General features: G+C 39.0%; 4 protein-coding genes across 4 annotated transcripts; 2 read left to right on the top strand and 2 right to left on the bottom strand.

Moving 5' to 3' along the window:
• The first annotated feature begins 186 nt into the window (after positions 1-186).
• txlng (taxilin gamma) lies at positions 187-8015 on the top strand. Its single transcript, XM_056735545.1, has 9 exons — positions 187-296; positions 1249-1477; positions 1573-1664; positions 1754-1924; positions 2207-2401; positions 3180-3299; positions 4487-4654; positions 4793-4888; positions 5296-8015. The coding sequence occupies exons 1-9, from the start codon at positions 246-248 to the stop codon at positions 5614-5616; spliced, it is 1443 nt and encodes a 480-aa protein (XP_056591523.1). The 5' UTR covers positions 187-245; the 3' UTR covers positions 5617-8015.
• Positions 8016-8137: 122 nt separating this feature from the next.
• On the bottom strand, positions 8138-12843 carry rbb4l (retinoblastoma binding protein 4, like). Its single transcript, XM_056735551.1, has 12 exons — positions 12689-12843; positions 12139-12283; positions 11873-12018; positions 11422-11595; positions 11218-11333; positions 10200-10360; positions 9927-10053; positions 9757-9834; positions 9237-9313; positions 9016-9073; positions 8780-8890; positions 8138-8684 (listed from the first exon to the last, which is right to left on the bottom strand). The coding sequence occupies exons 1-12, from the start codon at positions 12702-12704 to the stop codon at positions 8616-8618; spliced, it is 1278 nt and encodes a 425-aa protein (XP_056591529.1). The 5' UTR covers positions 12705-12843; the 3' UTR covers positions 8138-8615.
• Positions 12844-13451: 608 nt separating this feature from the next.
• Positions 13452-18385, top strand: zrsr2 (zinc finger (CCCH type), RNA-binding motif and serine/arginine rich 2). Its single transcript, XM_056735544.1, has 11 exons — positions 13452-13655; positions 13785-13864; positions 13972-14038; positions 14119-14227; positions 14347-14433; positions 15134-15172; positions 15266-15381; positions 15484-15697; positions 15782-15837; positions 15927-16036; positions 17199-18385. Exons 1-11 carry the CDS (start codon positions 13543-13545, stop codon positions 18245-18247), a joined length of 2040 nt encoding a protein of 679 aa, XP_056591522.1. The 5' UTR covers positions 13452-13542; the 3' UTR covers positions 18248-18385.
• Positions 18386-18575: 190 nt separating this feature from the next.
• Positions 18576-21754, bottom strand: ap1s2 (adaptor related protein complex 1 subunit sigma 2). The gene is made up of 5 exons (XM_056735557.1): positions 21598-21754; positions 21039-21217; positions 20261-20369; positions 19967-20104; positions 18576-19883 (listed from the first exon to the last, which is right to left on the bottom strand). The coding sequence occupies exons 2-5, from the start codon at positions 21215-21217 to the stop codon at positions 19836-19838; spliced, it is 474 nt and encodes a 157-aa protein (XP_056591535.1). The 5' UTR covers positions 21598-21754; the 3' UTR covers positions 18576-19835.
• Between the last annotated feature and the right edge of the window lie 558 nt (positions 21755-22312).

Below are 22312 nucleotides of genomic sequence, written 5' to 3'. Positions count from 1 at the left end.
TTATTTACTTCACAAAAACTCATAACTAAAACAATATAGACTGTCTATATGTAATTGATATTTAATAAATAAACGATTGACTACTCGGTCAAAATTAAAAGAGATGATCAATGAATTAATAAAAAATGCTCGTTTTTTATAAAGTACATTGAAAATATAATACACGTGTTTGACTTTGTTTGAACTTTAATTAGTCTTCATGCAGTCTTGCCTCTATTTTCGATTCTGCGTTTCGTCACAACAACATGGCGACGCGCTCAGACGCCAGGCTCGCTTTAAATGCTGAAAACACACAGGTACTGTATCCCAGCCTTCTCTTTGCTACATATTTATTTCCAATATATCATAATCAGTAAGACATGAAGTATGAAAGACCTTCAATAAACATACGATGGAAACTTGTCGTCACAAATGTGTATTATTTACGAAGGAAGTAGCTTTAGCGCGCTAACCATCAGACAAGCCAACTTACATGAGCACTCTCTATTTACATGATCACAATATCGCGGTTTACATCGGAATCTACAACGGCGCCGTGTTTTAATAATAGTGCTGACACACTAATAAAAAATGATTTTTATTTTGATGTAGTGTTAAAATCATGAAAGCATAGAGTTCATGCGCATGTGTGTTGAACAAGGTGCTGAATGTGGAGGTAACGAGTTTGTCCGGCTTTCTGACTGCATAATATGATGGTTTTAAACCGGAAGACTTAAATGGTTATCTGATGTAAACAAACTATTCAGTTTGACATTGTCAGTAAAGAATCTGTAGGTAGTCTGTGTGAGACTTAATAATATTCATAAGTTTCGCATCTATACTGTTAATGGTCAGTGATGACGCATTTGCTTTCACAGATTAGTAGTCATGGACGTATAATAAATTCCTCCGTGTACTCTTTTGTTGCCTATTTCTTTACATTTTCCCTCTCGCTAAGTTTGGTTACTCTGTAACTTTTTGCCGTGTCCCAAATCCTGTGAGCTGCCTCCTAGGTAGCACGTTCGCACGCGCCAGTGATGACCAAAATATGCAGTAGAAGTAGTGAGGTCACAGTGAGGCTCGCGTGCAGTTGCGCTCTCTCCGCAGCACGTGGTCGTATCTCTCTCTCTTTCTCTCTGCCAGTGTGTTTGCACTTTGCTCTGTTTATGAAGAAAACAAACATAGGGCTGTATTTGATGCGAGTTTAAGTCGGTGTCACAACCTAAACTTGTGTATGTCATCTGGATCTTATTCCGTTCACAATTGTAGGTGACTGAAAAAATGGAGGCTGGTGTCATCGGGGTCTGCGGCATAGAGGCCCGTGGACTTGTTGAAGGAAGCAGTTCCCCTCTCGTTGTAGGGACTCCTTCCCAGAATAGCGTGGAGGATTTTGTGGGGCGGGTGAGCGGTGAGGAGAGAGGGGAGACACCCGGAAGGGAGGATATCAACCCAGAAGAGCTGGATCCTTGTGTTGAGAAAACCATTGAACAAAAAGCTGGTTGGTGTTGGCTGTGATATTGAGCATGTGCCTTTTTTATTTTGAAAGCAATGTGCAGTGTTATTTCACATCACGATTCATTTCTGTTGTCACAGGCAAAGAAGTTCTGTTGCTGATGCAGGCGCTTCATGCTTTGGCCACTCCAGAAGAGAAACTTGCAGCCCTTTGTAAGAAATATGCTGATCTGGTATGTATCTGTGGCTTCGTGCAAGGCAGAAAAAGTATCATAAAATAGTCCATATGGGAAATACTACAGTGTCATTCTTCCTGGCACAGCTGGAGGAGAGCCGCAGCATGCAGAAACAGGTGAAGGTGTTGCAGAAGAAGCAGAACCAGGTGCTCAAAGAGAAGATTCACCTACAGAGCGAGCACAGCAAGGCCGTCCTGGCACGCAGCAAGCTGGAGAGTCTTTGCAGGGAACTTCAACGTCATAACAAGACCCTGAAGGTGCCCACAACTCATTTATCTTTTCCGAAAATAGAGGGATAGGTCTCCCAGAAATAACTCTTTCTTCTGTGGAACACAAAAGAAGATATTTTGAGGAATGTCTCTGTGGTTTTGTGTGCATACAATGGAAGTCAATGGGGACCAACATTCTTCAAAATATCTTCTTTTGTATTCTGCTGAACAGACAGTCACACAGGTTTGAAATGATATGTAAATGAGTAAATAATGTGAATTTTTGGGTTAACTATGTGTGTAAACGTGTTTCTGGTGTCGTGATGGCAGGAGGAGAACGCTCAGAGGTTTAGGGAGTACGAGGAGCGGCGCAAGGAGGCGACGCTGCACTTCCAGATGACACTCAACGAGATTGAGGCCCAGATGGAGCAGCATAACTCTTACAACAGCAAACTGCGTCAGGAGAACATGGAGCTGGCGGAGAAACTCAAGAAACTCATCGAGCAGTACGAGCTGCGGGAGGAGGTGAGACAACATCTGGCAAATATGCAAATTGACTGCGATTCTCTGGTTGAGTGCGTAGAGAGTTTGGAGGTGCTGTTCTATTTGTTTCATTTCTTTCATCGTTTACACTACTGATCAGATCTGACGGATCTGAAATACAGATTTTCCTTCGATAGTTATGGCCAGATATTTCTTCGTGCCTTGCCAAATGACAATTTTACATTATTTGCTTCATTTTGCTCGGTTCGCATGCACGCTTGCTGTTTGACATGTTTGGGCTTGTTAGACTGGGCACAGTCCTACGGTTCAACCACCAAAGCAATCATGATGATCCAGTCATGTGTGTGAGATTATGCATGCTTGCATTATCAGGTTTTAAGGGTGTAACTCGGTTTAGGTTATAATTATAATTTAATATAAAATTGACCTTGTGCCTCAAATAATATTGTGTTTTCTAATTTGACATTATCTAACAGGTTTTTTGTAGCATCTGATTTTCACAAACTGGATAGAATGTAGTGTTTTCCTGTGGCTCAGTGGTTAGAGTGATGACAAGGTCATGGGTTCGATCCCACTTAGTCAGAATCAAAAAATTATAATTCAATGCAATGTAAGGTGCTTTGTATAATAGCGTCTGCCAAATGCACGAATGTAAAGGTGTTGTAGTAGGATGTGGTAAGGGGAAATTTCTATTAGCACTTGTCCTTTTGTTTTTTTGTGTGTGTTCTAGTGTTATAGGTTTTTTTTATGAAGTGCTGCAGTCTTTGGAAGCGCATTGTTAACGTTGGTCTTTTTTCAGCATATCGACAAGGTGTTCAAACATAAGGAACTACAGCAGCAGCTGGTGGACGCTAAACTCCAACGGACGGTCGAGCTGATGCGAGAGGTGGAGGAGAAACAGCAGAGAGAACGAGAGTTTGTGAGTATCTTCAAGACCAGATCAGAGTCAGTGTTCATCTGAAGGACTGTTAACAGTGTTGGGAAAGCTACCAATGAAACAAAGTCTTAAATTATGAGCTTATGAGTTTCAGTTGATCTTCTGGTAGACCTCCGAAAAGACTCAATTAGTGTTGGGTAGTTTTATTGAATTTAATACAATTAATATACAATAAATTATTGATCTAAAAATGTATATAAATATATTGTTATATAACAAGCCAGCTGCTAGACTGATAACCAAACACCGGATTTTAACTTTGGGCCATTTGCGTGCGTTCAATGAAACCATCTATAATGTACAGGTAGGACTAGAATAAACGAAAACGTTTTTAACAGTTTATTTACAGTTGACACATTTAGAAAACAATCCATGTTTATACGGATCCAAAAAAACAACTAAATCCAATGTATTATGCCACGCCTGTTGTTGACAATGTCACTTCGTAAAATAACACGTAAAATATGCATGTACATGACATCACGGTGCTTTCCCAAAGTTGTGTTTGTAGTTTACCAGGAAGTGATAACAGTATTATTTGCAAAAGTTTGCACCTCAAAACTAATTTCTCCTTTTTCAGGACAGTTTAAGCCCCCAAAACGCAGTTGACATGTAAATTAATGACCAAAACAAAAAGTTTTCCGTTGTTATTTAAAAATGGGATTGTAAACAGCTTCTTAGTTAACACAGAGGGAGTATTTCACCCATAATGCTAGACTGATAAAATACAGATCCTGATATTAAATATTATAAATATCAATAAAAAAATGTAAATAATTAAATATTGTGTGAATAAATTATATTAAAGGGGTGGTATGACACACCTAAAACAATTATTATCCTTGTTTAAGATGTAATGCAATGTGTAAACACGATTTAAGGTTGAAAAACACTGTATTTTCCACACACTGTGCATGTTTGTATCTCCTCTTTGCCCCGCCTCTCTGAAACGTGCAAATTTTACAAAGCTCGTCGCTCTGAAAAGCGAGGTGTGCTATGATTGGCATCTTTTGTTCCGACACTTACATTTTTGCAATTTAACCTGTCTTATGCATGCATGGGCAACCTATAACACACCAAAGAGACAGAAAAACATATATTTGTGCCATAGGACCCCTTTAATTGTCCAATAATAAGTCCTTTGTTGTCTGTCTCTGCTCTCTGTTCAGCTCCTAAAAGACGCGACCGAGTCCAGACATAAATGTGAGCTGATGAAAGAGCAGGAACACCAGCTGAAGCAGCAGCTCACTCTCTATATGGACAAGTTTGAGGAGTTTCAGACCACCCTCGCCAAGAGCAACGAGGTCTTCACCACATTCCGGCAAGAGATGGAGAAAGTGAGTGAGCAGCATCCCTCCACTTTTATATGATTGTTTCACTTGATTCTTTAATTAAATACTTGACAAATTTCCAGTAAAAATCATAATATTAAGAGCTGCTTCGCACGACACCTGTTTGTGTTTGTGACTGAATAGATGACAAAGAAGATCAAGAAGCTTGAGAAGGAGACCACTTTATGGAGGACCAAATGGGAGACCAACAACCAGACACTACTGCAGATGGCAGAAGAGGTGAGAGGAACAAGTAGCATGCTTTATAAAAAAAGTTCTGAATGATTTCAGTAATTTTGCAAGATTGTACACAAAATTTGAGCACCACCCATGCTTTTAACCTCACCACATTTAAAAACCCTGCCCTCCTAAGACATGTCAGGACATCCATCATCAGCAAACCTGACAGATGATTGACTGGCAGAGGGCATAATTGGCTAATTTTTTGCCTATAAAAAGCATGGGCCACTCCCATTACATTGTGTTTGATGTTAACATTGCCTCGGGCTACCACAAAGACAGGTGTGATTTAAATCCAGGTTTTTATAAAGGGCTTCATGCAATGCACAGTGATTCAAAGCAGCCTTAGTAGTAAGAACTTCATTTATGGTATGCCCAAACATATAAAAGTTAAATTTTTCTTGCAGAAAACGGTGCGAGATAAGAATTACAAAGGCCTCCAAGGCAAGCTAGACCGTCTGGAGAAGCTTTGCAGGGCCCTGCAGAGAGAACGCAATGACCTGAACCAGAAACTGAAGACCGTCCAGGGACCGACTAAAGATGTGGAGGAGGAAGGTACGGGCCCTCCCGACCCCCAGCCGGAGGACCACCCCAATCAACCCTTAAACACAGAGATGGAGAGAGAGGTGGAAGGAGAAATGGAGGCTTTGGTGCCTGAAACAGAGAAACTCAGACTTCAGTCTGAGGTGGAGGGCACCACCCCATCAACACAACTCATTGACGACTGAGCCTGGCCTTCTGGTGGCCTTTTTTTTTTTCTGGAGGTATATATATTTTTGTCTAACAATTATCATAACAAAATTTGTGAGGAAAAAGCAGGACATTAGTGAAGCTAACTGCTTTGTACGTTGTTAATCAGCTTTGTGGCGAGCACTTTTTACTCCCTGTTTTTTATCACATTGTATTTTCGTAGGAAATGGTCATGCGGTCCAAAGTGGCCGCCATGCAGCTTTGCTCGTATGTCTTTCTTTCCTCATTCTCTTCGGTCCTTCTCTGCTGTGCTGTCGTTGCACATTTTTCGTTTCTCTTGTAGCTCCTGACACTGACCTCTAGGATCAGAATAAATACTTTTGTACGCATTTAACGTTGAATATCGCTATTTTGAAATAACTGTATGTAGTGAAGAAGCCAGTCGAGCTCAAAATGTCTTGTTAACCTTGAGTCATAGGGCTTTAATACAAATACTCACCTGCTCTTTGACATATTGAGTCTGAGCCAGGAAGGGTCCTTAACACATCAAACTTACATTGCTTTGATTAAAATCCACTTTAAAGTTTAAAGGGATAGTTCACCCAAAAAGGAAAATTCTGTCATTTACTCTCCCTCATGTCATTTCAAACCTGTGTGACTTTCTTTTTTCTGCTGAACACTAAAAAGAAGATAATTGGAACAACACCGGTACCCATTAACTTCTATTGTATGGACACAAAACCAATGCAAGTCAAAGGGTACCGCTGTTGTTCGGTTAAGAACATTCTTGAAAATATCTTCTTTTCAGAAAGTCATACAGGTTTGAAATGACAATAGAGTGGGTAAATGGTGACAGAATTACAATTTTTGGAAGAACTATCCCTTTAAAGAAGATCCATGACTTGTTAATGAAGAGAGGGGTCAAGTGTCCAAGCTTCATTGGAGACTCGTAACTGCGAACTGAGAATCTGAAACGGCTTGTGTGACTTTGAAATGGCTGCTTCATATTAAACCTTTGTGAAAAAATAGTACAGGGTCAAACCACGTGTCACTTCCTGTAGGACTGAGTATATCTACAGCATGCAGTCATAAGAGGATTTTAGTTAGAAGAAATGAAGGGAACGGCATCTTCACCAGCAGATCTATACCAACCCATGATGATTCAAAATTGTAAATGCATGGCTTGCCATTGGAAAAGGAAAATCCCCTTTTTTATTTCTTGACATCTTGATTCATTATTCTAAAACCCTTGTTGATACTTTAACATTGTTGTATTGAGACATTATTGTATGTTTAAAATACAATGAGCCCTAGTTTATTTTTGATCACAGCTGTTTTCATCCGGTTTCTTGGTAATTTGTCTGAATTTATTTTGTTCAGTTGGTATAATTTGAGCAGGTTTTCATATGTTGACCAGTAAGAATATTTCCTCCTTTACCAAAACACGAACCTGAAATTCTTATTTTAAAAAGGGTCCTTTGATACTGGATTGAATGTGATTATTTTTTTGAACTTTAAATAAGAATAAAATGTCTGTAATTCAAGAATTCCATGCAGCTGCATACATTGTCACTTTAGTTAACAATATGAAAGTATACATGGAGAACTAAACCAATGAATGTAGAAATGCATAGAACTAATGTCAGTAGCCGATTTTATGATTATGTCAGCCTCATAGCCCTTTAAGATCGGTTTATATGGCATGGGCACACAGGGTTTCTCCTCAGGTCCATAGATCAACGTCTGGCTTTATGCATGCGCTGATCTGAACCTCTGACACTGGCCAGTACATTCCTAAATGGTGAATCCAGGAAAATCTATTTTTCATTGGACATGATGAACATGTGAACTCTTTTTTTTATTTATGAAATGTAACACAGACTACCAATTAGTCAAGATGCCATTTTTTTATCATCAAAGAACAAAAAAAGAGCAACGATATCAAGATGTTTCATTGTTCATGTGTAAGAGCTGATAAAACACAAAGGATGGCTTTCATCGCTGCAGTATTTTTGTATTGTAAAATCCCTTCCCCAAAATTTGGATAATGTATTTTTTAGATCGAAGCACTTGATGTTTGGTTTGAAATACTGTTTATGTAACACTTTCACAATCTTTACGATTCTATTCTGCCTAAGAGGTCAGTTCTTTAAAAACATATCAATACTGCTAACATCTCCAATTGGGGTTCAGTTCATTCTGAATTTGTAAAATGTTGGTACTGTCATTTGTATCGCTTCCGCTTCTTTTGTTTATTTTGGCAATGTCCCCGTTTGATTCTCAGGTTATGCAAGAAATCTACCTCTGTAGGTAAGACATACTGTGAAAGACGCTCAAGAGAGCTTTTCCCCCGGCTCAGCCCATGACCCTTCTAAGAATGTACCAATGCTCTTGTAGTTCTGTCTTGCTTTTCAATAAAACATTTTGTATAATTTTACTTACCATTTAAATGATTCATTGAATGTTTTCTTGAGCAGACATATCGAATTGATCCACAAGTTGTTAGTGTACACATGCAGTTACACAAAGTTTGTTTTCATGTGTCGAGGGAGATTTACATTCTAACAGCTGATCTGTACTTTATTTTCTGCTATGAATTGTAAACACAGAATAAGTACTTTAAACAACAATTTAGGAATACAAAATCATTTTAAAAGTCATTACAAAAGATTTATTGCAAATTGACAACGGGTTTTGCACAAAAAGGAACTCATAATTGTGAAACACCAGGCCATAACTTCTCAGAAGTGACTGAAAATGCAGTGCAGTCTGTTGATCTCTTTATCCAAACCTATCTTCAAATATTCTGTCCATTTTCAAACCAACTGGAGCCAAACTTTTCTACAGCAGTAAATAAATGTGAACCTTTTAGAAAAGTGTCTACAGAGGGACACTGTAATGGATAAAGTTGTATATATAAAGTGGAAAGTAGGAAGATGAAGCCATGTCTGAATAATACTGGAAAGCAAAAGCTGATGCACAGGAAGCCATAAAAGTGTTGCAGGATTTTAATGAGTGATGGGAAGGGTGCGAGCAGTTACGACGCTTGTCCCTCCAGCTCTGATGCGGGGGTGTCTGGCTCTTCATCGTTATAGATGTTCTCAGCCTAGACGAAAGTTGAAAAAAAAAAACGAAGTACGAACTCATTTTTGATCCAAATCACACAGAATCTAAAATATAAATAATCATACGTCCACTTACCATCTGCCATACTTGCATAATGTTGTCCTCTGACACTGAACAAATTACCCAAGGTTCATTTGGGTTCCAGGAGAAATCTGAGATCTTTGCTGTGTGGCCACCGTGAATGAACTGCCAAAACAAACAAAAAACGTTGAATAAATGCAAAACGGAAAAACAAGGAAATCGTAGCCGGTACATTATTTTTATAGAATATGTCTGACATGAGCATTTTAAGCAAATCCTTTATGACTCACCAGCAGCTCTGGAGGACCGTCTTCTGCATCCTCCGCAGATTGCTCCTCTCCTATTTTACTGGAAGGTGAGAAATGTACAGATACATTCAATATTTAATACTGAATCCACAGGTTTTTTCTTTCCAGTAAACCCAGAGACTCCTAAAGGCGTCAATTAAAACAATCTGAATAAATGTTCTCAAGGAAAATCATTATGATCAATAAGAACAGAGTTGTTATACCTCAGGTCCCAGACATTGAGACGTCTGTCTGTGCCACTGGAGGCCAGGATGGTTTCATTATGAGGAGACCACTGGACCTGTCAAAAACACAGACAATTCAGAGCATGATCAATTCTGTTTCTTTGCTATGACTTAAAACCAGGGATGTAACAATATCAAACTCTCAATGTGTGATAATACCTCTGCATAAATAACACTGCACGATATTTAAGATGACAAATGATAATTATTTTCTTTAATCTCTAATCATTCCTGTTGCTTAGAGGTATGAGTTATAGTACCAGATAGGTAATATTTCCAAAAAAATCCCTTTTATAAAAAAAAATCATTGCACCAGATGGACCTTGCCAAAGGTAACATTATTATCTTTTTCTAACAGTCTCATTCTGTGATTATTTTTTCATACAGTCATGTGACCACTACAATATTTATACAATTTTGCTATTGCTATAACATGAAATTGATAATATTGTTACATCCCTACTTAAAATGAGGATGAGATTTGGAAAAAAAATATTACCTGGAAGATTTCATCCTTGTGGGATTCAAATGAATGAAGCTTCAGCTTCAGGTTGCGCAGATCCCACAATGCAACAGTCTACGGTGATAAATACAGATAGACGCATTAAGCATGTATGTTTTGTTAACAATAATCACATTTGATTGAGTTTTTTTACAATGTGCACAGACCTTGTCTGCCGAGCCGGTGGCGAGAATAAACTCACTGTAGGGATTGAAGGACAGACAATTGACTTCAGCTGTATGGGCATCCACAGCGTGACTGGGTTTTGATGTGTTGTTTGACCGTGTGTCCCAGCTGTGGAAAAAGATTGAAAACCTGTGTCAGTATGTAAAAAATACTAATTCAAATTATTCAGTTTTAATATCCTAATTTGTTGAGGTTAACGGTTTCACAAATCACACTGAATATATTTCACCAAATGGAAAGCTTTGCTTGCTCACATCATAAGTTTCTGATCATCAGCCACAGAGCCGAAGAGCGATTCATGTAAAAGATGCCAGGACACATCCTCCACCACAGCTGTATGTCCTGTGAAGATGGTCTTGGCGTCTACTATCTTCCCCTCCTTTGGAAAAGCACTGATGTCCCATAGACAGATTGTCTAAAGTGATGAAAGAAAAAAGACTGTTTGAAAGTCTAGACTTAAATTATATGAAGATTAAAATACATATACATATAAACAGACCTGGGTGGATTACTTTTTAATTCGATTACATGACAAAATTTGTGGCCACGTAGTCTGACTACTTTTGGACTACATTTAAATTACTTTTGGACTTTAATCTTATTTGATGTCGCATAAAGTGAAGCAGGATAATTTTGTACAATTTTCACAGATACAAAGAGGGAGAAGACATGAAATGACATTCATTAAAGCCCAATTTTTATTGGCTGGGTTGTTGTGCAGGGAAAATAGGGCACCCCTCTGTTTTAAATCTTTTTATAATTAATAATAACTTACATAATTTAAGACACGAAATACATCCAAACACAGTTTAAAAAAGCATAAGCAGTTGGTCCCTTAAGGTGTCCCCTAGTTTGGTTGTTTTAACTTGTTTATCAGTTAGCAGAATGTTTTTATTTTAATTTACATGGATGGATTGATGGACTTAGCAGTCTTGCACATTGCAGTTATTATTTACAAGAACCGTTTATGGTCACATTACAGGAAATGTTAGAAATAAACGCTATTACCGGTTTTTAACAGAGTTCTCATCGGAACACTCTTTTCATAACAAGTTTTTTTGTAAATGAATAGAAAGTGTAACAACAACAGCTAATGTGGTGTTAAAAGATGATATCGGTTTCACTAGTCTCATTAGGCAGATTTCCAAAAAAAAAAAAAAAGTAACTGTAGTCAGATTTCAAGTATTTTAAAATGTAGTTTACTCCAACTACAAGTACTTGTTTTGGGGAATCCAAGTACGTAATCCAGATTACATGTAATCCGTTACTCACATGGTCGTCTGATGCACTGAGCAAATTTCCACTCAAGTTCGAGTTCCAGGACAAGCCGTAGCCCTCCTTCTGATGCCCCCTCAGCCTCAAATCTGGACTACATTCTCCACTGGGGTCTATACATAGACAAAATATGAGTGTTAACTCCCTTTTTAGTGCATTATAAAATAGATTCTTTGTGTGGATCAACAGAAAGATACTGACCTGGTTTGGATGGGTGTTTGGTGTAGTCAAACACCAGCACGTCAGAGGTGGGGGTCTTGGTGGCGATGATGCAGGGATTTTGCGGCATGTATCTGGCTCGGTTCACTTCTCCTTCGTGATTGATCTTAATCTCAATTTCAATCTTTCCGCTCACTGACCCAAAACCTCCGAACTCTAAAAACAAATGCCCATACACATTCACCGACAATGTCTTGTTTACCTGATGTCTACCTACAAGATCTGATTATGTTTATTTGTAAACAAATTCATTTGCATCCACTAAAACAAAACTGAGCTGTTGCAGTGCTTTGCCATCCAAACAGCATGTGAGAGTGATCATACCTGCTGAAGAAACACACACACGCACAAATGATTATTTCAGTACTGTTGATATTTAGCATTCAAGTAGAGGACACATTTATCCCACATTCAGAGACGGATCTTCTCATACCTCCTTTCTCACTGTCATAGTGGGATGCGTCAAACTGGGCATCGTCATTAGGGATCTGAACGCTTGCAATGACCAGGTGGTTCTGCTCATCCGATGTGTGTGTGCCCAACGCCAGCCGATGGACTGCATAATCCTTTCCCTCAGGTCTTTACAAAACATATCAATCAAACCATTAGTATAAAGTTGCAGCTCAATAAAACCAGACAATAAATTGTAGATAACAGCATTCTGCATCGTTTGGACAGCTCAGGTAGACGTTGGATTACCTGGTCACGTCAGGAAGCCACTGCACGGTCAAACTTGGCCACTCGAGGGCATGAGTCATGACCAGATCATACAGGAATGGTGTGTTTTTCTTCCAGATCTTGTATTCTTCATTTATTACTCTCTCCTCCACCGCATCATCATATACTGTCAATGAAAACAGACGAACAAATTTCACAAAAACTGCATAGTGACGTGTACCAGAAACTGAAAAAAGGTATATTTTTTATAAAAATGACAGAATGGAAGTTAGAGTCAAACATCTGATCTTTTAGTAGTGTATGTAGTAACGTTACATGAATTATGGAGGGAACTCAGCTCAATGTGCTTTTGGAAATGGCTGCATTTACTATCAATATATAAATACTATTATTGTATCTCGCCAAAAGCTTTAAACTAAGTGAAAACTGCGTGTTGAACAGAATGTGATATTTATTCTAATATTCATTCATTCTCATGTCTGTATGTGGGTCGCGTCCATTAGCACTTGAGGCTAATGCTAACAAACTCTGTCAAAAGAACAAAATACTGAACGGGACGGGAAAAGTTTACCTTCTTTGTCTGCCATTCTGGCGTATTTTCTGCAGGTTATCCACTGAAGGAGGTGTGGGATTTAAAGCCAGCAAGTGAAAAATCTCGGGTAGAGGGGTTTTACTCGAGATCCCGTCACTGCTTGTAAAAGCAGCTTGCGTCCCTGCGCGCTAAATGATTCTGAAGATATCCGATTCTCGAATGACTCGTTCATGTCGAATTGATTCACAAAGCGCTCGGAGTCGTCATCGTTTTTCAAAGTTCTTCAACGTCGGCTTTCTTTGTTTGATTGTTTCGTTTTACAGTGTCTTACACTACTATGTTAAGCGTATATTTAAAATATATATTTTAATTCAAAAATCATTAGACTCATTAATTAAACTTATATAATATATGTATGTTTATTTGTATATGTTTCCTACCAAAAAAAATCAGGCCTAAATGATTTTAAAATACATTATTAAGTTAATCTAACTGCCTATTTTTGTGATATTTATTAAGCCACAGCAATCATTTTTAGAGTGTGTATTAAATTATACTTCAGTTAGATTTGAGCTTATTTAATAGTTTTTGTATGTTGTTAAATAAAAATGGATCCAACAATTCCCTTTAACTCCATTTCAACTTCTAGGAATCATTACATCGTATTTTCAAATAGATTCGTTTACACGAACCATCAAAAGAACCGATATGCTCAAATTGAGCGGACCAGAGAATCGAATCCCAACACAAGACTGAGCATGCGCGTTATTACGCCATCAGATTGCGACAAACCCATGCGACGTCATCGTTATGCGATCTCCTAAGCGTGCATTTCGTTAACTTGACACAACTGAAAGCTTTTGCTGCTGTCAATGTGTAAATAATGGTTTAAAATGACAGATAATGATTCTTGTTCATCGCAGGCAGATCCTGCAGGGTCGCTGGACTCAGAACTGACGACAGAGAATCGATCAGACGAGCCTAAAACTGCTCCTGTCGTACTTAGGTGATGTAAATTTCTTTTTCGATGTATATCTGCTCGCATCAAATAAACATGACCAAGTAAACATTAAGTGAACTATGATGTAAATACTGTATATTATATACATTTGACACCAATATCTCGCCTGTTTAGTCAAAAACAAAGAAGAGCTCTTCTCAAACGAGAGAGGAGGAAAAGAAAGCGCCAAGCTCTTGCCCAAACAAGAGGAACGGGTAAACTATTTGTTTTACCTTCCCTACCCATGCAATGTCATGCAATTTTCATAAACATAACCTGGACACATTTAAGCTGTCAGAATGCTTAACGCGCGTCTCTTTAGATCTGTCACAGAATGAAGACAACCAAACTGGAGGAGAGGAAGACGAGAAGATCGAGGAGGACCAGGGGTTTGTCTTTCAGTGTTTTATTTGACCAACTTTGTTCAATTTGATCACATGCGAGTACGTAATACTATATTACAATCCAGGGAAAGGTTACATCAGGAATGGCTGGAGAGAGAGAGAATCGCACAGGAAGCGTTCAGGCTGAAAAGAGAGAAAGAGGAGGCGGCACAAAAAAGGAAGGAGGAAGAAGAGGTCAGCAATCACACCTGACAGTTAAAATACCGTTTTCTGTTCATTTTATAAATACACATGAGCTTTATAACTTTAAGTTTAGGTGTAAAATTCAGTTGTTGTTTGTTCTTCCATAACAGAACAGGATTCGAGAGGAATGGGAGGAACAACAGAGGAAAGAAAAAGAAGAGCGAGAGCAGAAGGATCTGGAGAGGAAAGAAAGAGAGGTGATCTGTGCACTCGGAGGATAAAGATGCTGATGGCTACATATCCTCTATTGCTCTATTGTCAAATCCAGATGTCAAACATCCCATTTTATCTGATTTAAGAAACTATTTGAAAGGCTTTAACATACACGCAACATGCCATGAACCTCTCTGTTTCATGTTTACACACTGTGGTTTTGTCTGTTTGGAAAGCATTGTGTCTTGATTTCCTTAACTAAGATACACACAAAGGTTGCTTATCCATCAAGTGTCCACTTCCCCTGAAGAAAAATGTATCTTTTCACATTATTTAAGCGTAATGTTATAATTCTGACAACATCATGGGATTGTGAATAGATTAGTAAATAAAAGATTATAAACACACTATGGGGCGGTTTCACGTAAAGGGATTATTTTAAATCCTTTGTTAAATTAGTCGTTTTTAAAAACATACACTGGTGCATCTTAAGACAAAACAATCACACTTTTAAGATATTTCAGTGCAAATTGGTTTCTATCAAGACACCTCTAACATTTAAATTAGCCTGGGACTAGGTTTGTTTCAGAAACCGCCCCCAAAATGTCATCTTTCAATTACAAAGTATTGGTCATATCAGTACATAATAAACTAGTTGTCTCCTAAGTAACCTAATCTTAACCAGTTCTAGCAGACACCACAGAATTTCACCTGCCATACTGTATATGTTTGCATCATTTATAGGAAGCTGTTCAGAAAATGCTGGATCAAGCAGAGATGCAGGTAACATTGAAACGTTCCTTGTTGTGCCAAAATGCCATTTCATTGCTCGTGTTTTTTGTAATAACAGAATTATCGATATTTTGTTGAGTTCAGCTGGAAAATGGAGGTCCTTGGAAAAACCCTGATGCTCCGAAGGATTATGGAACTGAAAAGGATAAAGCCAACTGTCCCTTCTTTCTTAAAACGGGTGCTTGTAGGTTTGGAGACCGGTATGTTTACTGCACTCATTTTTTATATTTTATATCCTAAACACATTATATCAGGCAATTTCTTGCTTGGCTTTTTGCTTATTTAATGTTTGTTATGCACAGTTGCTCCAGAAAGCACGAGCACCAGTCATCCAGCACCACCCTGATGGTGAGGGGGATGTTTGTGACGTTTGGGATGGAGCAGATCAGACGCGATGACTATGACACCGACGCCAGTCTGGAGTACAGTGAGGAGGAGTTCCATCAGCAGTTCCTGGAATTCTTTGAAGACGCTCTACCAGAGTTCAGGAATGCAGGGAGGGTGGTCCAGTTCAAGGTTACCGTCCCCTCAAATGTTACAAATCCCTTCAAAATAACATCATAGAAACAAGAACTTGAACTTCTGCCTGTACTTTAATAGGTGAGCTGCAACTTTGAGCTTCACCTGAGAGGAAACGTTTACGTTCAGTATGACACGTAAGTCTAGAAACCTTATATATAACGGAACATCAAAACTCAAATTACTTTTGTTCCAAATGTTGATTTCGTATTTTTCACCACTGCAGAGAGGAGGAATGCAAAGAAGCATTCATGATGTTTAATGGTCGTTGGTATGCTGGAAGACAACTACAATGTGAATTCTCACCAGTAACTAGATGGAAGACGGCTATATGCGGTGAGAACCTGTTTTCTTTGAAAGGGGTCCTATTTATAAAAAGTATTTATTATGTTTTTGTTGTGCTATACAATAGGTGTCCATGTTTTGATTTTCAAAAAATACATGTATATTACATATTTCACCTATGTTTTACACCGTCCCTCCATCCAAACACTCTGATTGGTCAAGCTGAGCCAGTCTTTTGTGATTGGTCTACCACTTAGTGTGTGTTGGGATATCCCGCCCATTACCTTATCTGTGATCCATGGTTATTTAAAATTTGGCCGTCATGATATAACAACTGCAAGAAGAATCTTGCTGTAGTCCCAACGAGGCATTCATTGTAGTCTTTAAAAAGTTTGAGTGTTGCGACTTGGCAGATGTTGTTTATGCTCAAACAGCCATTCTACTAACTAAATTTAAAGAAGTGAAATTCCATCAGACCTCCCCTTTAAACTATTTTGCACCAGAAAACCTGTATACATTTTGTTATGTATTTTTGCTTTAAAGCGCCCGTAATACACAGGGTTTCTGCCAATCTCATATTAATCTTGAGTACCTATAGAGTAGTATTGCATACTTTGTGTCTTTGAAGAATATTTAGTTTGAACACATTTATAAATATAGAGACAGCTTTATGATTGTTTCCAAAAACATAAGTTGCATGCAGGGGGAGGGTTAGGCTGAACCAAAGCATGTTGCGCGCCCATTGTCAACAAAACACAGACATCAGTTTCACTCACCGCATTCGGTTCATGTCCGGCACCTTTTAGCGCTGAGACTCCTCCATATATCAGTTTCAAACGATCTCCAAATCCAGCGTTTTATCCACCGTTTATATAACATTCATAACAATTGAAAGTGACATCAACGCATGCTCCTTCTCCTGCTCTCCTGTGGCCATGCCACGTGCTTTTCCGGGAGAATTGTCCAATCAGGGACATTGAAAAGTTGTGACAAAAATAGAAAAAAACTTTCTGAAACCTGTGCGATCGCTGGGGGAGTGTAATCGAGCACAGAAATACCATGTAATACACCCAACTCATTTTTTGACAAGTTGACCATGTAAGCATGAGAAGACGGCACGTTTAACATTGTAAAGAAGTCAGAATGCATGAAACACCATTGCAGGGCCGCTTAAAATATGCTTACATTGTATTTCTTACATTCTCCATCTCAGGACTATTTGACAGACAGAAATGTCCAAAAGGGAAACATTGCAACTTCCTCCACGTGTTCCGAAACCCAGGCAATGAATTCTGGGAAGCAGACCGGGATCTTCATATGTCCCCTGACAGGAGTGGTGGCGGCTTTTCAAGTCGACATTTTGGAAGCAGAGATGGAATGTGGTCCCAGAGAGGGAGTAGCCCTGACCGATCTCAGCGCAGAAGGACAGATCGAAGGAGCCGTAGCCGTGAGAGGTTTAATTATAGCAAGAGGCGGAGTCGCAGCTGGGAGAGGCGGAGTCGCAGCCGGGAAAGGCGGAGTCGCAGCAGGGAAAGGCGGAGTCGCAGCCGGGAGGGGCGCAGTCGCAGCCGGGAGGGGCGCAGTCGCAGCCGGGAGGGGCGCAGTCGCAGCCGGGAGGGGCGCAGTCGCAGCCGTGAGAGGCGGAGTCGCAGCAGAGAAAGATACAATCAAAACAGGAAAAGGCAGAGTCACAGTAGAACCAGAGAGAGAAGGATGTCACAGCAATCATTAATAATAAGACAGAGGTCTGAAAGAGAACAATCCAAACGGAGCAAGAGCCGATCCCAAAGCAAAGACAAAGAATGTAGCTTGGCAGAAAAAAGTACAAAATCACACAGTCCAGAGATTGTGTCCAAAAACGGATCCGTTAAAAGTCGCCGTCAACGTAGGAAAATCGAAAGTCCAGAGAACGCCGAAACAACAGACAAAAGTTCCGCTCCACACCGCCATAAGCACTCTAAAAAGAGCAAGAAAAAAAAGAGCAAAAAGAAACACAAAAGGAAGAAGAGTAAATCCCGCAGCCCGAGCTCTTCAGCCGGATCTGATCCGGAAGAATCTGGAAATGAGGTGCGTGATGTGACTCCATCAGAAACCGTGGAAGTGAGGACAGAGGATCCTGCTGTGGCATCTAGCACATGTTCACCAGAAGACACAGCACAGATCCAGACTTTAGAGCAGTGTCAGCTAGAAGAGGAAATTCATGTTGTGCTTTTAGACTCTGTTAACTCTCAAATCTCCCAACAATCTGGATCGAATACATAAAAAAAACTCTGCTACTGTTTTCATAGAGCTGCTGCGGTTTCATTTTTATTACAAAATGCCCACTTTTCCTAGTGCTGTCATGGTCTTTGTTGAATGCATTGTCTATACATTTGTAATTAAATGACTGTTTTCTAAAGACTTGAAGTGTTCATGAGTGATGGAATCAATGAGTGACAAACAAATATTGACCTTTTTCACAATATTCTAATTTTTTAGATTTACCTGTATATGGCATGCCATTGAGCGTTACATAGATAAGGAATTGTTGGAATTCTTTGAATACTTACTGAATTTATATTAGTAATAATCAAAAAGGATTAAGACAACGTATGTATTCTCGCTTTAATTCTTCATTTTGTTCAGATGAAACTATAATTAACATGTATTTCCAAGAGAAAGACTGTTATAGGACAGCATACAAAGATTTGAGATTTTGAAAAGAAGGATAGTTCAGCCGAAAATGAAAGTTCTGTCATTCCTTACACATCATACTGTTGTTCTAAACCTGTATGATTTTCTATTGTGGATGACACATTTCTCATGTGGGTAGTTGACAAATAAACCATACCATGTCCAATGGTGTGACAGCAAAAATGTATAAAACAAACTGCTAATAATATATTATTTTATATTATATTGTTAATATTCATAACATAAAATAGCAGAGAGATTTATCCTCATTGTTAGGTTCTTTTTCTTAACATTTTTTGTTGTCAAACCATAGGACAAATGCGGTTTATGTGTCAACCACCCATGTAAGAAAGTCTTTGTAACAGCATATACTGTAGGTGAAGATTTTTAGTGAACTAACCCTTCTAGAAAAAAAGGCATGAGAATGGTGGAGACTATTCTTTGGCATTTGAAATAATACTTGTTTCAACAGTTGAATGGCAAACCTCCTGATCTGTCTGGACCAATTAAGTGTTTACAGGAGGAATACATTACAGTGTTGTTGGTCAAAGATTTATTAATACTGATGTTTACTTGTGCCTTTTTTAACAATCTGCATATACATCGATTCCAAAACAACTCATAATGATCTTCAAATTTTTGCATTTCCCTGTTGTCCAAAGTAGAAATGTTTGGTCCCTAACGCATTTGAAAATTCCTCGTCTATAGCAGTGATAGACCATGTTGCATTGATGTTGAACTACAGAGAGTTGCATAAGATAACTGTATCAGCTGTAAGAGAGTGTTTAAGGCAGCTGAAGGCGAGAGGTAATGTTTGAACAAAGAAGACATTGTGAGAGACGTAGTGATTGAAGTTACACAAATCTTTGCTACACATCTACTGTACCGAACCTGAAGCCAAACAGCCAAACACTATGAGAAGTTTGCATACTTGCGGTATCATAACTGAGGTGCAGATCAATATTCCATATGCTTAAATTCCCTCAGGTGTTTGGCAGTAAAAATACAGGCTTTAATACCTAATTGTTTCTGTAGGAAGTGCTGATTTTATAACACTTGTACAAATGCTTTTACCTGAAAGCTAAAATAAGATATGGAGTGTTCTGGAGTAGATAACATGCCCATAGAAAAAGAAAGGAAGATGTGTATTAATAGTTTGGCTGAGAGTTCTCATGGTTTATGTCAGTCCAATTTCCTCCAGAACGCTACGTGGTGTCTCAGCTTCCTGTGAAAAGATGAGAATCACAAGAAATAAAGATTAAACTTCCTCTCACAGAGGTTTTAACATGAGCGTATTATTCTCCTCACCTCCTGCAGCATGTCAGCCTGCTCTATGGCCTTTAGAACGTTCTTCTTGGATGTCTCCTGGGCTTCTCCACCCAATATAAACTCATCCAGAATGTAATAGGCCTTCTCAAAGTTGAAGATAATGTCCAGTTCACATACCTGGCGTTCAATTAACATGCAAACACAACATTTTACAACGTACCATAGTTTCATTGGCCAAGCGTATCAGCAATCCTTTCTTCTTTTTAACGTTTTCAGCAATGGCTTCAAACTGAGACAAAGAAACCAACAGGAGAAGATAACGACAACACTCACACTGCCAAAATATTTGTCCAGCAGCTCCACATATCTGTGGATTATCTCCAGGGTTATCAACTCATTTTCTTGGTCCTCCACAGCACAACAAAAGTACAGACTGGCATATCTGAAATGCAAAATAAAAAACACTGTTTACAGATTACAATGTTTGTTCGGTTAGTCTTTTTTAACACAATGCAACATATTAAGAAACAGGATCATTATGTCCTAAGCAGTAACTGTTGCTGTTCAACGTATGGATGTGACATTTTCAGTCAAAACTTGACAAATAATTTCTTAGAGAATGTTTGATTACCAATAGTTAGAACCATTTTATCATATTTTCCTAAACCCATGATGCTAGTCCACACATCATAAGAATATCCGTCTATACATGCTTTCTATTTTTAAAAAGGGAAATAAACATATGTTATTGATAGGCGCAAAAATGACAGTTTTTAAGAGACAACATACTTTAATGTATGTTATATTACTTTGGGATTTCTGTGAATGCACAAACCAGAAGCAATAATACTGTGGAGAAGGGACAGAACATTAAAACAGTTTTTATATTTATGAGGAATATGGTGACACTTACCAGACGATGGAAAATCTTTTAAAATAGTACAAATATATTCGGTTGTAAACTGTAAATAAAATGTCAAGTTTGAAACACTACTGCAGCTAATGCTACAGTATTATACAGTATTTTTCCTATGGGGTGAAAGACAACACAAAGACTCTTCAGTCCACTAAATTGTGAGCATCATTCAACCTTTGATCATCCTTGTCTGACCTTTTATAGACTATTTTCAAATCCCTCCATTCCAGAAAACTGCACATCTTGGGTTTGCGTGCCAGCACCATTTGTATCACCTCACGAGCGATTTTCTTCTTCTGCGTGTCAGATAGTGGCACATACCATTTCTGAAGCCTAAGCTTTCCCTGTCTGCTGAAGAGCAGCATAAACTGCATCTAAAAGACAGAAGGAAAACAAGAAATGAAGCTGTTACGTGCATTTCCAGTTGCCTGGCATCACATTTGGTGCCTAGCTAAACACAAAATGTTTTTTTCAAACATGTCTTGACATTGGTCTTGAAAGCGCTCACCGAACAACAGATTTCATCTGATGTTTAACATTACAAAACCGAAATGTTCTGCGTTTGGGTGCATTACTTCAGCTCATCGCAACAAAAGAGGAAGCCCTGCGTTAGCAAGCCGGTTGCGGCCATGAAATATTCATGTCGTGTATTGTCAGAAACACTTCCTTAGTATCCAAATACTGAGCTTTAGTCTTCCAAATTATCCACCATATTCAATTCACCGTCGTCAATTCAAGAGATAAAATGTTTTACCTTAAAGTTTATATGTCACTCGATTCCGAGAGCATGGGATGTGTGAGTGATGTAGTAAACGTCTCTTCCCGTTACGCGCAGATGTGAGCAGTCCCGTTATTAACATCGCTGTCCTCTCATTGGCTCCGTGCCTCACCGCTGAGACTCCGTATTGGCCCAGAATGGACCGGAATGGATGAAGCGCGAGGTCGTGCGTTGTGCATAATGCATAAATCCATATAAAAGCCACCGTGTTAGCTAAAAGAGTAAATCCCACTTTTGAGAATAGAAAGTGCAGTAAAACCCTGCCTTGTAGTTACTGGTTAAACCAAACAATGCTTACTGATTCCGAATATTTAAAAAAATGTGATTACACAGAGCTGCAAATATGTGTTTAAACAGTAGAGGTCGCGCTAAACACAGAGAATGCGACATTTAAATACCCAACATCCGCTCTTTACTCTCGCCGGGTGCAGTGGCGCGCGCCTGTAATCCAAGCTACTGGGAGTCTGAGGCTGGCGGATCGCTTGAGTTCAGGGGTTCTTGGCTGCAGTGGACTATGTCGATCGGGTGTCCGCGCTAAGTTCGGTATCGATATGGTGCTCCTGGGGGAGCCCGGGACTACCAGGTCGTCTAAGGAGGGGTGAACCGGTCCAGGTCGGAAACGGAGCAGGTCAAAACCCCCGTGCCGATCAGTAGAGGGATCGCGCCTGTGAATAGACACTGTAGTACAGCC

Source organism: Triplophysa dalaica, chromosome 21 (genome assembly GCF_015846415.1).
Source record: "Triplophysa dalaica isolate WHDGS20190420 chromosome 21, ASM1584641v1, whole genome shotgun sequence".
Taxonomy (NCBI): domain Eukaryota; kingdom Metazoa; phylum Chordata; class Actinopteri; order Cypriniformes; family Nemacheilidae; genus Triplophysa; species Triplophysa dalaica.
This window is presented reverse-complemented; position numbering and strand designations above follow the sequence as displayed.

Excerpts from the sequence above, each read along its gene's own strand:
- txlng (XM_056735545.1), top strand. The coding sequence starts at position 246 with ATGGCGACGCGCTCAGACGCCAGGCTCGCTTTAAATGCTGAAAACACA. Across the intron at positions 1,478-1,572 it reads AACCATTGAACAAAAAGCTG|GCAAAGAAGTTCTGTTGCTG; the intron begins GTTGGTGTTGGC and ends CTGTTGTCACAG. Across the intron at positions 2,402-3,179 it reads AGTACGAGCTGCGGGAGGAG|CATATCGACAAGGTGTTCAA; the intron begins GTGAGACAACAT and ends GTCTTTTTTCAG.
- rbb4l (XM_056735551.1), bottom strand. Across the intron at positions 11,596-11,872 it reads CTATGACAGTGAGAAAGGAG|AGTTCGGAGGTTTTGGGTCA; the intron begins GTATGAGAAGAT and ends ATTTGTTTTTAG. Across the intron at positions 9,074-9,236 it reads CTCAATGTCTGGGACCTGAG|TAAAATAGGAGAGGAGCAAT; the intron begins GTATAACAACTC and ends CTCACCTTCCAG.
- zrsr2 (XM_056735544.1), top strand. The coding sequence starts at position 13,543 with ATGACAGATAATGATTCTTGTTCATCGCAGGCAGATCCTGCAGGGTCG. Across the intron at positions 15,173-15,265 it reads TGGATCAAGCAGAGATGCAG|CTGGAAAATGGAGGTCCTTG; the intron begins GTAACATTGAAA and ends TGTTGAGTTCAG. Across the intron at positions 15,382-15,483 it reads GCTTGTAGGTTTGGAGACCG|TTGCTCCAGAAAGCACGAGC; the intron begins GTATGTTTACTG and ends TGTTATGCACAG.
- ap1s2 (XM_056735557.1), bottom strand. The coding sequence starts at position 21,217 with ATGCAGTTTATGCTGCTCTTCAGCAGACAGGGAAAGCTTAGGCTTCAG. Across the intron at positions 20,105-20,260 it reads TGGACAAATATTTTGGCAGT|GTATGTGAACTGGACATTAT; the intron begins GTGAGTGTTGTC and ends ATTGAACGCCAG. Across the intron at positions 19,884-19,966 it reads AGGCTGACATGCTGCAGGAG|GAAGCTGAGACACCACGTAG; the intron begins GTGAGGAGAATA and ends ATCTTTTCACAG.